We start from the raw sequence: 16,797 nt of genomic DNA, 5'->3' as shown, positions 1-16,797 counted from the left end.
TCTGCATGATGTCCACGATGCTTTTGAACTGCACTTCTAACGCCATCGATCCCAAGGAATCCAAAAAATCCACTCTCCACCACGGTATCCACAAACGCGCGCTCAGAGAGGAGAAGCAGGGGAAAACGCCAATGTGGCCAGTCACACCGGACGAGTTTTATTCCGCTGTTGGTGCAGAAACGACTGTCAAGATGCTCTGGCAGTGGGCTTACATGTATGAGCTCGTCCCGTCCTTCTTGCTTCTGAACGGCATCATCACCATGGCCGGTACTACTCTCAGCGTCACGGTATTTATTATGCCTTCCTTCGCTCCCCAGCTCGTCGAGGTCATCAACAAGAGCGTCGATTCTCTGGAGAAAATTACTTCTCTTGCTGACCGCGATTTCTCGGTCTTGCAGCAAGTAGAGCGCACTGTCCAAATGTCGACTATCGAGATGATCTGCCACGGAGAGGGTGTGCGTGTTAGGACGTATTGGAAGAATCACAAGGAAGCCCTTCTCCAAGCACTCAGCAGAGTCGTGAACATTACATCCGGTACCCCATTTTACGAGGAGCTCCTCACAAGGGTGTGCATCATACACGACACACTCGGTGTTCCCCATGATCCAGTCAAGTACCATCCTCTCATCCTCTCAGGCTCTTTTGCCATAGACGAAGAGCACAAGAAGGAGAACGACTTCTGGAAGGCATATACCGCCATCCGCCAGGTTACTCTGAGCGACCGGTGTCATGCTCCAGGATGTCTGGAGACGTTCACGAGCACAGGGAGGAAGTTCCAAAACTGCAGTGGATGCAAGCGGGTGTCTTATTGCTCGGAAAAGTGCCAAAAACGGGCTTGGAAGCTAGGTGAAGCGCCGCATAAGATTATATGTCCTTTGGTGAAGGATTTTTCGGATCGGATTCAGCTCCAGTTCAAATTCGCAGACGGGGAAGTTCTCCCACCGGATGTGGTTGAGAGGACATGTCGGAAGGTGGGCGTGGACGAGATGGAGGCGCATACAATTCGTTGGTATTTTGAGCTTCTGGATACGTTGTTGGTCGTCAGGAACCCATATGATCCGAGGGTTGGGATCGGGCATTAATTTTATTCCTTGCTTCAAGCTCCTGTACGCTGATGCATTTACCTATCAGCGACTGTAACCCGTACGTCAAGACGATCAAGATAATCATTATGATAATGTATTACTTATTACTATTACATGATTTTGATCAGAGTAACCGATAAAGCAGAGTCAGGCCTGACGTACTAGTGGGATCTTGTACATCTCATAGAAGCAGAGCAACGAAGAATAGACGCCTAAAACACACGAAGCTACATAGAATTTTACCCGAAAGTTTTACATACCATAGAGTTGACAAGTAGATTAGTATTACAACGAGTAGCGGTACAGTCATACATAACAATAGAGTACTGTACCCCCGCGTCTTCGCCCACTACGAGGCGTGTTGCGGGTCACCAATCCAGACCTTCATCATCATCATCATTACCTTGCTGGTAAGCAAGGTCTACCCGACCCGAAACTTCCCACCCATATTTACTCTCGAAATCTGCCAATTGCAAATATACATTTGTCTCTGTTTGCTCACCTCTTCAACCTATCAGCCTCCCTTTCGGTATTCGAAACCTGCCAATATCAAATTCATCTTTCCTGCCAGTCACCTCTCTAGCAAACCGTGAGCTTCTGACAGCGGATTCTCGGCTAATCAATGGAACCCGAAGATTTCATCAAGCAGCTTCAAGACGTGCGGAGGCGACAAGACCAGCGACATCAAACTTTTCAGATTCTGTAGCAATACCAGGATCTGTCCGGCACGGTGAATCCTAAGAAGCTGGGATACAGAGAATGACTTTGAAGTTCATTCAACAGTTCAGTAGTGCGTCCCCAACCATGTTCAATTATCACTTTATCTAAAGGCTCCTGCCAGACGAAGCAATCTTCATCTCTGATCTACCTGGAGACAAAACGGAACTAGTCCATTGCCGGTCAGCGGGTTTTGCTATGACCTCCTCGACGCACGGAGCTTTTGTACCTTCCACGACATGAAGGTCGATGTTGAACCATCCAGTCTCCGTCGAAGTGTTCAAATATTTGTAGCAAGTGTAGATGACATGGATCCAGCTAAATGTTATCATCAACATCCTTTGGCGGAAATCATTAAACAGGTTCAACCAGCTCCTTCCAGTTACCGTGCTCGTCGAATTCTGTTGTTCTTTTTTTCCGGTTAATACCTTGCATAGTGTTGTAGTCGCGACCCTCCTAACTTCCGGTCTGCTAGATGTTGGAATCTCAACTAGAACATAGAAGTGCTTGTCTCGTGAAACTGTATCTTACTCTACCCACCGCTCTCGCTCTCCCAAACACTACTAGGTTATTTATACAGTTTTGTAGTGTGGCCTTAGTAAAGAAATGAACCGAGTTCGGAAATGACTGAAGCATTGAAAACAGGTGTCCCTCCAGCAAGGTCTTTGTCGCCGGCGCCGCCGCGGGCCCTTGTCATAGAAGCAGATCGGCAAAGGCTCGGCTATATGTCAGACCGATCAACCGGCCGTTCGTCTTTTCTTTTCCGTCCCTCCAATGTAGCCTCGAGAGCAGATATCCCTCCTGCTCAGTTGACCTCTTCCATAAGACAAGGCTAGCGATAACTACCCACTAGCCTAACTGACGTCGCCAAGCGCACAAAACGCCAGGAAAAAAATGAAGTCCGGGTCAATACTGCTGCGCATGCTTCTGAGCATTCACCTCCAAGGTCAGAACTTGGAAGAAGTCGTGGCGGTCAATCACCATACTTACCTTTACTTCTAGATTTACATTTCTTTGCTGCTCTAAAAATATATGTACAGGTTGTTGCACTGAGCCCTGAGCATCGTGCGATCTATTGAACATCCGAGAACTCACAACGTAGAGGTTGAGACCTGAGATGCTAAAGCGTCTACTAACCGGGAGACTTATCTGGATCCTGCACTGGCTAGATGATTTGATTGGATAGCTCCAATGCTTCGCCACAGCGAAGCATGAGAAAGGCCTCAGATTGAGAATGATTCCGAGGGGCTACGTGTGCTGTTATCATTCCTAATGCAAATGACTCGCTCCCGTCCCATATCACATACGTTATCTGTTTGCAGTCCTGTGCTTAGAAGCATCGCCTGTGTCGACGTGGCAACTTGAAGGCCCCTTGAAGGCTCTCCGATGATCCATGTCAGTTACTGTTCATTTCGGTATGTTTTGCAATAGTGCTCCAAACTCATTAGTGCTTACACGTCATAAAGGGATTTGGATGACTCCGTTCAAGCGAATGAGGTGCTGACTGCGAACGAGGAGAGTCAAGGATGAAGGCTAGATTGAGCCCTTCTCGTTCGCTTTGTCAGCACCTTATGAGCATTGCCTCACACGTTCGGCTGATGCTCAACGCCCAGCTTCTTACTTAGAAGTCCTCGGAAGGGCTCGATATCTGTACTCGCATATCAACCTTAAGAGTGCAGGTGGCTACTGGGGTGCGATATCGGTGAGTGCTAACAAGTAAACTTGGACCTATTTTGAACTAGCAAGTCAGATAAAACAAACTGTGGGGGTGCATTATATCCCGCGGTTGATACACGCTAATGAAACCGAGAACTCGAATAATGTTTACTAAAAGAACCCCTGGGTTTCTAGGCCATCGAAGTTCATCTTTGTCTCCCTCCGCTTGGAAAGCTGATTGATGGCGCCCTCTCAGCAATTGGCCGGAGCGACAGTATCGCTGCATAAATACTGAGATTCTTTACTTATCACCCAACTTTCGAGATGAGCTCAACGCCAACAAAGGATCTTGGCCTTATCCCTATCCCTCGAAGACTCCGTTACAATCCAGCAAAGCCGTTCCAGTTCGGTATTGGGCTTAATGTTCTTTTCGCGTTTGCATGCACATTTAGTAAGTTTGCTGGCTAGATTGCTTTTTGCATATTTGAGGCTTATCATTGGATCAGTGATAGCAAATTTGTTCTACTGCCTACCATTATTAAGTGTGTTTGGTCCTTCGGAATGAGCTATGGGTACTAATACCCGCCATAGTCCAATACTCTGAATCTTTCGGGGTGTCGTATTTTGGTTCCTCGAAGTGCGTAGAAGTCATCTTCTGGTGCAAACTGCTGACACATTCATCCAGAGCTCCAACCCTTCTCCAAGCCAGGTGCGTTTTCTAATTATCCACTTCAATTACAGCACCGCTGATGTCAAACTAGATACGCTACAGGTCTCTTCTTCCTCGCACCGCTAGGAGATGTCATCCGACGTCGGCAGCTCCTTCTCGGACTCACTGTCTGCTCCATCGTCCTTACCCTCTGCCTGGCTCTCGTCCGTAACTGGGACGCATTTCTCGCCATCTCCTTCTTGGCTGGTGCACTAAATGTTGTGCCCCCAATCCTCCTTCCTCTCGCAGCGGATATAGCCCCATCCTCCCAGCGAACCTTTGTCGTATCTGTCATTGTTTCTGGGCTGATCATGGGGATCCTAGTGTCACGAGTCGTTGCCGGAGTGATAGCTCAGTTCACCGAGTGGCAGATGGTCTATTACTTTGCGGTAGGCGTTCAAAGTGTCGTGCTGGCAGCATGTTACGCGATGGTCCCAGATTACTCAGCCAAAAATGCGGAGAATATGGGATACTGGGGTCTTATGAAATCTATGATATTGCTTTCTGTTGGCGAGCCACAGTTGATTCAGGTACGTTTATCAATTCGAGGTTTTTGTATGGTGCTCATCGTTCGCTACAGGCCTACTTCGTTAACTTACTTTCCTCGGCAGGTCTGTCAAACTTTTGGGTCACATTGACATTCTTGCTGGGCGGTCCGCCATATAACTATTCTACGTAAGTTTTTACCCCTCACAGAGGATCAAAGCGAATAATCTATCCTTGTCAGGTTACTGATTGGGCTTTTTGGAAGTCATAGGTATGTTTGGGGTATGCATGACACCATTCGGTGAGTTGTTCTACTTCAAGCCTGCGATTTTCTTGTCTTATAACGGTGCAACAGCAGGTCGACTACTCGACAAGCTGCATCCATGGCATGGTTCGATTCTGGGCTCTATATTTTATGGGTGCTTTCAGATGCTCTTGGTCAGCGCGGCTGGTATCCATATTGCTCCCGTCGGTTATCTTACTACTGGCCATGGATCCAAGCTGAATTTTGATTTAAAAGGTGATTTTGGCTACGCTAGGAATAGACGTATTTTGCCGGATGCTACAAGTCTCGCTTCAAATGTCCATCTTCAGGTCATTGTCTTTTATGAACATTCTGTAACATATCTGGATTCTGAACCGCCTGCTACAGCATCTCCGCAGCAGCTACCACACGTTTGAATGCTATCTCTCTTATATGGGTGAGCAGCCACCTTGGTCATCCCTGTACTATTCTCATCGCCTTTATCTTCAAGTCTTCCTTGGACAAGTCATGGGAGCAGATGTGGGTTCACACGTGTTTTTGGAGTATGGATGGAGAGCAGGTACAGGGTTATCGCTCGGTTGGACTGGGTTAGGCCTTTTAATTCTTCTCATGCGTGGACCTCATTGTGGGCGCAAGACCTGGTTTGGGAATGAGGGTGGATTTGGTACTGAGAAAATTGTCGAACAAGGTGATAGAGAGATAGGTATGAAGGGGAGTGTTCTCAGTGGTTTGGATAACAACTCACACACGTAGATCACTCTGAGTGATACCTACCACTACCAAGTACGCAATGGAAGTTTAAGTAGTATAAGAGCCTCTTAATCCATGACCCTGGAAGGATGCCGGCCGAGCCGTCCGCTTGGTTAACGATGCTGAATTCATCAAACCGACTTCAAGTTGTTCAGCATCGTTATTCTCGATTATTCGTTCCAGTTCCTCTGTCTCATTATCTCCTACGTGCGTTATACACATCTTTTCAAATACTGAATGAGCGTCTAATCTACATCCAGGATACATGTCACTAACGCGTTATCAGCGTCTTCTGTGTCAGCTGACGGCGTTGTGGCTAAACGTGCACCCTATGATGGACGCGTTATGCGTGAAAGCTTACACTTCGGGACTTGCAACGCCGGGAAGAGCCCCGTTTTGTTATGCGTCTTACGATGCTACTGGCACGTCGCTTCGAGAGGTCGCTTGCGCTCCAAAAACAAGGACAGACTCGGATGTATCATTCCCTGCTTTCATATCGACATTTATGAAGGAACCGCCTCACAATCAGTATACAGATTTGCTTCGGCTTCCACTGGATTGTCTCCAACTTGGCTGGAAAGGCAGGCTGTACTCGTCGACTAACGTATTTTTGCAGTGTATCATTGATGATGCTCCTTTCGGAAAATAATTCCAACACCGTGTTCCATATAGAGTTCTTTAACTGTGCCCCATCTCTATCCGAAGCTCGAACGCCGCAATTCGAGCGACGTTTCGCAATCAGCCTAGTCAATCTTCTCTGTCTTTCTTTCCCGTCCTACGCATGACTCCGCGGTATAAAACTTGGTGGTACGTCTTCATGAACAGCATCACCTTCAACCAACAACATACTGGTTGTCTCTCCTGTCATCATGGCTGAAAACATGCTTCGCGAACCGCTCTCCGGCATAGACATCCTCATCGTCGGTTGGTTCAGATCCTTTAATGACATTTTCTCGCAAAGCTGATACCTTTCGTGGAGGTGGAGGCCTTGCTGGCTTGACCGCTGCTATTGAATGTTATCGCAAAGGTCACAATGTCCGTGTCGTCGAACGTCGACCTGGTCTTGACCCCTTCGGTATGTGGCTCAAATACACGGAACTCCTTGAAACCCATAAACGCTCTACTAGGCGATTTAGTCGCCATCCAGCCCAGCGCACTCTGCACTATGCGCAAGTGGCCCGGATTCGTGGACCAGCTCTATGAAAACGAATTTGGACCCGATATCCACATGTACAAGTTTGACGGGACCCTCATTGGGGTATTCCCTAGCTTGAGTGACTACGACCCAAGTACCGGCGATCGTGCTGTTGTTCTCAGTCGTCTGGATCTCCATCGTGCATTGCACAAGTACGCGACATCACTCAGGATTTCCATCCAGCATGGAATCAGCGTCGAAGACTACTCCGAGACCACCGATAAGGGCTGCGCTATCCTTGCAGATGGCACCAAGCTTGAAGCGGATCTTGTCATCGCTGCAGACGGCGTGGGAGGCAAGGCATGGGGTATCGTCAGTGGGAAGAAGGAGCAGCCTATCAGTAGCGGCTACGCGATCTATCGAACGACCTTCCCACTCGAGCACGCAATGAAGGACCCTCTGCTGGCGAAGGTATACGAAGGCGAAGGCTCCCATGGAGCGGCTTATTTAGGACCCGATACACACATAGTAACCGGGAAGAACAAAAACATCGTTTGCTAGATGATGACCTACCTCGCAAGTGCTCTCTTTAAATTTATCTTAGTTCCTCTCTGATAGCATACCATACCAGGACAATGGAAACGCTACCGAGGACTGGTCAAAGACCCAGAGTTCGGACTCTGCGCTTAAACAAGTGAAAGACTGGAGTCCGTTTGTCCCAGCTCTGATTAACGCGGTGCCCAACAAGGAAGTCGTTGACTGGAAGCTCATGTGGCGTAATCCGCAACCCAAGTGGATCTCCCCGATGGGCCGAGTTGTCCAGATCGGAGATGCTGCGCATAGTCTCCTTCCTACTAGCGGCAGCGGTGCGACTATGGCTATGGAAGACGGATTTACTCTCGCTGCATGCCTCCACATCAGTGGAAAGGACAACATCCCTTTGGCTGCCAGAGTTTACAACAAGCTAAGGTTCGTTCAAAGTTATTTCTTATTGTCGTTATTGACTCATTATACTCAGGTTCGAGCGCGTCTCCTGCGCCCAAAGGATGGGATTCAAGACGCGTGAAAATTGGCACCACACGGATTGGGATGCTGTCTCGAAGAACCCCCAGGTAGTCGGCAAGATCATCGGTAACTGGCTAGCGAGGCATGATTCAGAGAAGTATGCATACGACAATTATGCTGCGTGCGCGAAGCACATAACGGAGGGCACACCTTTTACTAACACCAACACTCCTCTGGGCTACACCTACGAACCGTGGACAGTCGAAGATTTATTGAAGGCGGCGAGAGAGAAGACCGATGTTCAGGATGCTGGTGATTGGTCTTGAGTTACCCGCCTATGTTGTCTGTAGAAACCGTCCCTTCGACGAGCCATTTGTCGATCGGACTTTCCAATTTCATTTATTTACATCCAATATATCAAGTGTGGATGTGGTTCCAATGTTCGACGATATGTTGCACAGATATATCACGATAATGTTTTCAATCACGCGGTACAAGAAGGGACAGTTGATCCGCTCGATGAGCCTGCCCTGCCCTGCCCCGATGAGCACCAATGGGCCAGAGACGCGTGACATAACAACCACGCAATTGAAGTCGAACCACAAGGAGTGCCAATGTGAGTGCAGTAAGAGACTAAGAGTATTTTCCCATTTGCTTTAAATTTAGCTGAAAAATGTTCGATTTCAAGGTCCTTACCGCAACACAACATGCGGCCTCGTCGCTCATTTTTATCCACTCTGTCGTCCTATCTGAAAGTACTTCCCTGGCATCTATGGCTATGTTTTCCCAAATCCATAAGATCCTCCATTTACCTCTGTCTCGAAAAGTGGTATGGTGTTGGAGAATGGAGTGTATGGCATCTTCCTTTCGGTCTGATTCTCAAACACACTCAGGATCGTCCCCCAGAGATCGAGGCGAACAATATCAAGTTCGTCCGCGAAAATACGACTATTCCTGTCCCCCGCATTCTTGACGTTCTTCCTGATATACCAACGGGAACGAAATATCCGGATGGGTTGATCCTCATGACCGAAATCAAAGGCATAACACTGGCACAGTGGCTCCGTGCAAAGACTACATACCCTCTCGAGTCTGACCATTATAAGGTCCTCATCTTTGGTCCCCCCCCCACCTCCGCAGCGGACGTAGTCTCAGAGAGCTATCCGATCTTATGGAATCCTTCAACAGACCTGTCCTCGATCTCTCAGATAGTGCGCAGCTCATTGCCGACCTGAAACAGGCTGTTACTGAACTTCGCTCCTTCCTGCTCCTCCTTCCAGTGAGGTTTCTGGCCCTTACGGCTCACCATTCGTACACATACGCTGCAGAGATCGTTACGTCGTGCTGCCGCTAACGAATATCCACGCTTTTCATGACATGTTACTTGCAAATGTGTCTTGGGTAAGCCGCATGCCTCGTCTCCTCCAGTTAGCGTCACCTGTATACGCCAAACCACATAAACTGTGCTTCTCGCACTGTGACTTCAACGAAACTAACATCCTCGTCGCTGAGGACGGCCGATTGGCTGCTATTATTGATTGGGAAGCTGCTGGATGGTTTCCTGAGTATTGGGAACAAATTGGGAATACACGACGAGGGAGATGCAGAGTTTGGACTCTGAAGTTTTGGCCACGTTTTGGAAAGCGGTTGGTGTATTTGAGAACGGGTGCTATGACAAGGAGCTAGAACCAGAGCGGGCGCTGTGGCGTAGCACTGGTGATACGGCTATACCTCCGGGTTTCTGGCCCGATGACCCTCTCGACAGACCTCTTCACGATCATAACGATGTCATATGGTAAGCCTCTATGTTCGTTTTGCTCTCTGATGTCCTCACACCTCGACAGATTCAATACGTTAAATGTGATCAGACGCAGTTGTAGACTGCTTCTCTAGTGCGGCCAATAGTATCAACCAAAAGTTGTTCTAAGCAGACGGTATCGAATGAACGCTGTGCTGAGCGCTCTTCCGGGGACTCCAGGACCCCACTGAAAATTATGCAGAGCGGAGGGTTGTACACTGCGTTAGAATCAGAGGGTACCGGGGGAAGAAGCGCGCACATATAATCCCAGATTCGAAGGTGAACGTTGGACGTTTTAAACAACGTACGGAAAGACGAAAGGCAACCCAAGGACTTGGGGAAGAACTTGGACACAGTTTGCTGTTTTGGATAGCTGGCCGTTGGACTGAGGTAACTGAATACGAGAGACTTGTATGTCCCTGAGAGCTTCTAAGCGGTCCAGATTGAACAGGGACAACCCAGTCCTATGGCTCACGTCCCCTCGGCAGTACCGTTACTATCAGGAAACAGCGAGAGCAAGGAGTTTAACAGATCCTTTCCAAGTCGAAAGGAACGCAGAAAGTGGGTATACGCATTTGTAGGGAGGCACAACGAAATCCGATTCCGTCTGTCCTGCCTAAATATAAGTTAGTGCACATGGTTGCAAGTACGAAGTTGAAAAATAGTCTTATCCGACTACTCTCGTCAGTCTCGTCCCAGTTGTGATGAAATTATCAGACGAAGCAACGAGTGTAAGTACCATCCATGGTAATGAGACCACACCATCAGCACCCGCACCTATCAGTGAGAAGAAAAAAATGAAGGAGCGAGAATGACAATGACAATGATAAACGTGTATCTCCAGTTCCATAGACTCGTCTCCGCCCAACTCTCCGTTGACTAAGTCGGGCTTGGATATGCGTTCATAGAATTAGAGAACGTTTAACAAACGAGTAGGAAGGCAATGAGAGAAAAGGCGTGGTTAGCAGGTTCGCACGCGTATTAAGCTCCTCGAGCATTAACTTTTGTTCGCATATGAGTTGACTAAATACATACAGGTAGTGCTATTACTTGAAGAGATTGCGCATTCGTCTCGGTCGCTGTGGAAGGTCGAAAGGCGCAGCGTGAGGACCTCTTCCTTTCATCGCGAGACTTCCAACGTCTTCTTCATGTCCATCAAGATCTTGTCAATCTCCGCGATGCACTTGTCCAGCAGACCTTGGAGCTGCCTAAGAGTGAGCGTACGGATCAGAAGGAAACGCAAAGAATCCGCATCACTTCGAGCTCAACAGACCGTTTTTCCCTTTTTTCACGCTCATCTAATGCAGCTTGCGACACTGCACGTGCGCCCCTCTCTGCAGCAGCGACGACCAACGACTTGGCATTAAGCGTCGGCTTGGGCGCGGGGATCCTCTACGTCCGTGTATCCTGCCTCTGGGCGTGATGGAAGGTGTTTTAGCATCATGCTTGAGGTTCTACTACTATGATTAGCTAAAATCAACGAAAAGCTGAGAGATTCACGTCCTCATCGAATACCGTCACTATAAGCATACTCCCATCTCGAACACCGACCGTGGCGACCTCTTCCAGTTTCTGACTTTGGACGCGGACGTTAGCGAGTAGGGCAGGCGTCACTCGTCCAGAAGCGCGTATAGAGGCATTAGCACAGTCCCATCTTAGCCAGTCGATCTCTGATTTCATTTTCTCTTGGCATTTATCGTGCTCGGCAATGTCGGTTGGGTTGGTGAGTGGTTGTTGGGAGCCTGGTTTTAGGGAGGTCGTTGACTAGGCGTTTTTCAGAGTAGTTTCTTTGTTGGTGGGGTATCCATGTTATTAGAGGCCTTATAGAAGGCTTGGCTTCCTTTACGACGAGGTATCGGGACAAGGAGATACGAGAACGGAAGAGGGTTTGCATTTTGGGCGCTTGTCAAGGATCCGTCGGATGATCGGCCCGATAACCGAGCCTTTTCCTCCAACCACGATGGCACGACCTACGCACTGTAAGTGTATCCGTCTACGCGCTAATCCCAGCTCACCCTTTGCAGTTCTGTCAATTCCTCTCGGCCAAACACACCCGACCCTCCGTGCCCGGGTTGCTGATCTCCATGCCGCCCTCAACCTTCCTACACTAGACTGTTCGCTACTTGCTGGTCCTCAGCGCGTACATCTCACCCTCGGTGTCATGAATCTCACTTCCGAAACCTTACCAACTGCACTCGACCTCCTGAATCGCCTCCCAACTCTCCTCCCGCTCACAGACATGGCCCCGACCGTTACCCTTGACACGCTCGATGTCCTCAGAAGGGAATCCCGCCGCCGCGCTCACGTCTTATGGGTCGGTCCATCTCAACCCATGCCCTTGTTCAGCAGGATCAACGAGATCTTCCGTGAAGAAGGCTTCATCACCGATGCGCGTCCTCTAAAACTACACATGACGCTCATGAACAGCACCTACAGACGACCCAGGACAAAACGCCCTCAGCCGTTCGACTATGATGGTATCCTGCGGCAGGATGGTGTGTTGGAATGCTTGGGTATCCAAGATTGCGAGTATGCTGAGCGCCCGATGGCAATCACCATGGGTTCATATGACGCACCGAGAGTTCACCTCTGTGAGATGGGAAGCTGGGATACGGACGGCTCGTATATTAGCTGTGGGAGCGCGCAACTGTCGACAGCAATCGTTTAGGCTGCTGATATGTTGCCTTCCCTTTTCTTATCCTTTTGGAATGTCAGTGGCATTCTCCATCGTTTCTCCCTCTCCTTCTGAGCGTACTGCTACTAGATCGGCGTAGCCAACACATACGCGTCAAGCTCATACCCTTTCGATTGGTGTACTCAATCTGACAATGAGTGTTGTTCCGTCAGCAACATCGCCATCTGTACACATCTCAGCGCCTGGCATGTTGCAAGTTCGTAAATCACGTTTAGTGGATTTGCGTCGTGGCTGATTTGGAGAAGGAAGAACGATTTCTGTTTTGCTGGCCCAAGTATGATACAGTGTCCAAACCTTCCCGCCATGTTCTTGTCAAGCTCCAACTCAGGATTACGAGCCCTCGCAGAATATAGACTTCGTTCGAGAGAACATTGATTGATGCATGCACCAGAGAACAAAGATCCAAAATTTCTCCCCGAAATGCCAGAGGACACAGCTGCGTGCTGGTGTACGCCAACCGCCACCACAAACGTCGGAGTAAAGGTAAGAGTATCTTTCTTATACCAGGTCCCTAGCACTGAAGACTCCTCTCAAGTTCGTTCTACGTGATGCAGCTGTTCAGTTCCCTCTCATCCGTCCTCAAAGTATGTATGACGATCCTCTGGCGGCCAAGGCTATGTTTTCTTGGATGCATCTGACAGACCGTACACCTTCATATTTCGGGATCCTGGATCGGCGTCTGAGACGGAAACGCATATCATCTCCCTTTCGGCCCCGCGTCCTTATGTGCATCTCTGAACGACTTCCAGGAATCGAGGCGAACAACCTCAAGTTCGTTCGTCGTTCGTCGTTCTCGTGAAAACACAATTCCCTACGTTCTTGACGTCGTTCCTGAAGACGATCCTGGGATGCCTTCGTCGCCGGGGTTGATCCTAACATGGGAGACCAAACTTGAAGGTGTAGTAACGCTTCAAGGCCAGGACTAGGTATCCGCCTGAGTGTTATTACTCATTTTTGGTCTTTTCATTGCCGCGGCAAGTGAAGCTGGCCCAACCCTTCGATAAACCCGCTTCCGATCTCTCAGATAGCCAACGGCTTATCGAGGACCTGAGAAAGGCTCTCACTGAACTTCGGTCTATCATCCCTCTGACGTCTGGTGGGTACACGCGGCTTACGCTACTAAATTGCCGCGCTTTCTATGGAAGGTTACTCACGGGAGCAGCGACTACTTACATCATATATGCCCAAGCCGTTTACCCTCGACTAGGTGTAACCCACCACGGAGCAAAGAGACTGACTGAATCCACTTCGTGTTCCAAGAGGAGCGCTACAATCGATGGAGGTTGCGGAGTGAGATGCTCATGTGGAGCCTCACACTACGATATGGATGGAGGTCCCCGAAGAATGAGAAGATGGGATTCATCTGGTTGAGGAAAGCAGCTGATCTCGCACTAGGTGTGCTTGACCATTAGTAAGGTATGGGCGGGAAAGAAGAAATCAAGAACGAGCTGGTCCTCGCAATGTACGGAGTTGGGCGGTGTTTCTTCCCTGGCTGGGGTGACCAGAAGAATGTTGTGGTGAGTTATTCGCGTTCATTTCATTTTTGGGTTGTCGCGTGCTGATTGGAGGCTGGAACGATAGCAACTGTTGCCCTGATGCGCAGAGTGATTTGGCGTTCTTCCTGGCGAACAGGAAGGGATGTAAACACCACGAACATACTCCCGTCTCGAACACCGACCGTAGTGACTTCTTCAAGTTTCTGTCCTTGGATACGGACGTTGGCGAGTAGGGCAAGCGTCACTCACCCAGAGGCGCGTGCAGAGGCATCAGCTTAGTCCCGTCTGAGCCACTCTACCGCTGACTTCATTTTCTCTCGGCATTTGTTGTGCTCGGCGATGTAGGCTGGATTGATGAATGGTTGTTTGGAAGCTGGTTTGAGGGAGGACGTCGAGTGAGCTTGTTTAGCATAGGTTCGTCGTTGGGCGAGGGATGCTCTTGTTATTAGAGGAGTGAAGGTTTGGCTGCCCTTATGACGAGGTGTCGGGAACAGAAGAAACAAGAACGCTTGCATTTTGGCCGCTTATTCGGTCCGATAGCCGGGCTTTTCTACCAACCACAATGGCACGACCTTCACACTGTAATCTCCGTGTTTCTGCGCAAATCGCGATCGCCCTTGCAGTTCTGTCGATTATCACTCGGTTGGATGCATCCAAATCTCCGTGCCAGGGTTGCCGGTCTCCACGCGGCCTCCAGCCTTCCTATATCAAGGCCCTCAACAGGTGCACCTCGCTCTCACCGCTTTTCCACAACCACAATGGAAAGACCTACAAACTGTGAGTTTCCGCATCTATGCACTAATACCAACTCATCGCATGCAGTTCTGTCGATACCCCCACCCAAACATACCCGACTCTTCGCGCAAGAGCTGCCGACCTCCATGATTCCTCCAACCTTCCGACACTAGACTCCACGCGGCTTGCAGACCCTCAAAGTGTTCACCCCAGTACACCGCCAATCTCCTCTTCTGCATATACCAGCCATAACGAGTCTCTGCATTCTCACACTACATCACTTTCGACACAACCCGCTTCTGTCTCTGAGGTCAACAACCCCATCAATATACTAGAATCATGTATCGCGCTTCTTCCCGAGAACTTTCCAGTCGCGGCTCCCAGTGATACACTCGCAGCCTTTTCAGGAGATCCTGCTCTCCATGATGATCCTACTATTGCGTCGGCAGACTTGTGGGAGAAGATTTTGAACCGGAAGATGCACGCTTTCCTTGGCAAATCAGATCTCGAGCTCGCACCTCTTGTTCGTGTGGGCGAGAATGGGATAAGCGGGTTCTGTCGCTTTGTCCGTTACTTTGTTGAACAGCGTGGCGTCAATCCTATGTTATTTGATTCCCGAGCTCGAGGCTTTACTGTGGCTATTCAGTCCATGTGAGTTCCTTCATTGCTTGCGAAGGTGCTGATAACTCATTACCAAAAATACAGTCTTGCTAGACATAAACGTTCGAGTTCTGCCAGTGCTGGCAAACCGGGAGAACAGGCCCTATCGCTGCAGTCACCCCCCGGCAATTTCGTTGTCGGCAATGCTATGGGATCACATACCTCATACTCTCAGCAGCTTCCAGTGCCTACAAACGAGATCATTGACGTAGATACCCTTATGGAACCCTCAGCACAAGCTATAGTAATATCAGTACCTTCTCGACATTGTCAAGGATACTTGCTCCCCTTTCCGCCTGACAAATCACCTCATATGTTATATCCATTTGCACTACATCGTGAACTCTCACTTCCCTGGGACTATGAGTCTCGCAATGGTATCCTCCGGCTTCGTGCACAAACCTGCCAATATCAGCTTGATGATAGCAATAGCATGGAAAGCTGCTTGTCATGCATAAAGCTGGGTCAAGAACCTATTTTAAAAGGGATAGAGCTACGTGCAGTGGAGGGGACCCATGAGAACACCACACTTTCTTATCATGGGTTTGGAGAACTTACCGAGAAATTTCATCGGAAGAATCAGCAGATTAATAAAATGAGGCTGAAACATTTGAATATAAAGAGAAAGTTGCTGAGTTGTACAAAGAGTTAGATAATTATAAGCAACTCATCCAGCAGATAGGATGTGGAAACTTCACAAATGCTGAAAAACTTATCCGAACTAGTTGGTGAGGGCCAACGCATCCGCGTGGCAGGTCCGAGTCCTATGTTTTTTTTTCTCAGAAAAATAAAAGAAAAACGTAACAATAATAATTGAATTCGTGGACTAATAACTATAACAGATGTGTACGAAAATACACTGCGTCAGACTCCTCTGTACCACTTCGCGTCCCCAAAGGTTACACACAACTCCGTCTTCGTAGCGCTGGAGCTCTCAGGCCATGAAGCTTGGATAATGGAGGCCCCGGCAGTCCTCGATACACCACATTCCGATGCACTTGGAGTCGATGCAAGTGGCGCTTCCACATTTTTTGGCAGGGTGTTGAGGATGGAGGACGGTGGGTAGTGGGGGTAGTGGGAGGAGCGAATGAAGAGCGCACGAGCCTTGCCTAGGTAGGTGATAAACCATGACAGAATAAGAAGAAAATAGGAATAATACTCACCGCCCTTCCTAGTCTCTAAGATGATGGTGAATGGCCGGACATAGCCGACCTCTTTGTCGAGAAGGAGGGCACGGGTGCAGAGGTTGACTTGGTAGAAGCAAGAGTTACGACCGAGTACTGTGGCGGTGACTTGACAGACTGTGTAACGCTTGGGTTCAGCCGGAGAATGGAGAATCAGCATAGCAAGGATTACACACATTTCATCTCGCATTCTTTCTTCGTCCGTTTATCAGCATTCAGCTCTACCCAGTAATCTGTCATAGGATCCTCGAGTTCCTTATATCAGTCTGCATATAATTGGAATGTCGCTGCCCGAAAAATCGTGCATATTCCGGAAAACCAGCATATGGTGCATCTAGTACACAGGGGTTGAGTCAACCATGACAAGAAGACATGGAAACGACGCACCAGCCCAAGGATTGTGATATAACTGATATTAGTG

At 48.9% G+C, this 16,797-nt stretch overlaps 2 protein-coding genes across 2 annotated transcripts; one reads left to right on the top strand and one right to left on the bottom strand.

Moving 5' to 3' along the window:
• Positions 1-13,602: 13,602 nt before the first annotated feature.
• On the top strand, positions 13,603-14,030 carry EV420DRAFT_1280722 (uncharacterized protein; the record flags this gene model as incomplete). The annotated part of the gene is made up of 3 exons (XM_060468217.1): positions 13,603-13,696; positions 13,718-13,831; positions 13,870-14,030. The coding sequence occupies 3 exons, from the start codon at positions 13,603-13,605 to the stop codon at positions 14,028-14,030; spliced, it is 369 nt and encodes a 122-aa protein (XP_060322576.1).
• Positions 14,031-15,950: 1,920 nt separating this feature from the next.
• Positions 15,951-16,797, bottom strand: EV420DRAFT_201092 (uncharacterized protein). Its single transcript, XM_060481186.1, has 3 exons — positions 16,553-16,797; positions 16,356-16,493; positions 15,951-16,301 (listed from the first exon to the last, which is right to left on the bottom strand). Exons 1-3 carry the CDS (start codon positions 16,614-16,616, stop codon positions 16,057-16,059), a joined length of 447 nt encoding a protein of 148 aa, XP_060322575.1. The 5' UTR covers positions 16,617-16,797; the 3' UTR covers positions 15,951-16,056.

The sequence above is a fragment of the Desarmillaria tabescens genome (genome assembly GCF_030435595.1).
Source record: "Desarmillaria tabescens strain CCBAS 213 chromosome Unknown EV420scaffold_113, whole genome shotgun sequence".
Lineage (NCBI taxonomy): Eukaryota > Fungi > Basidiomycota > Agaricomycetes > Agaricales > Physalacriaceae > Desarmillaria > Desarmillaria tabescens.
This window is presented reverse-complemented; position numbering and strand designations above follow the sequence as displayed.

What these genes read in the sequence shown, in the direction of transcription:
- EV420DRAFT_201092 (XM_060481186.1), bottom strand. Translation starts at nt 16,616, where the DNA reads ATGACAGATTACTGGGTAGAGCTGAATGCTGATAAACGGACGAAGAAA. An exon ending in GAAAGAATGCGAGATGAAAT is followed by an intron (nt 16,494 to 16,552) that starts GTGTGTAATCCT and finishes AGCGTTACACAG; the next exon opens with TCTGTCAAGTCACCGCCACA. An exon ending in CTTAGAGACTAGGAAGGGCG is followed by an intron (nt 16,302 to 16,355) that starts GTGAGTATTATT and finishes TCACCTACCTAG; the next exon opens with GCAAGGCTCGTGCGCTCTTC.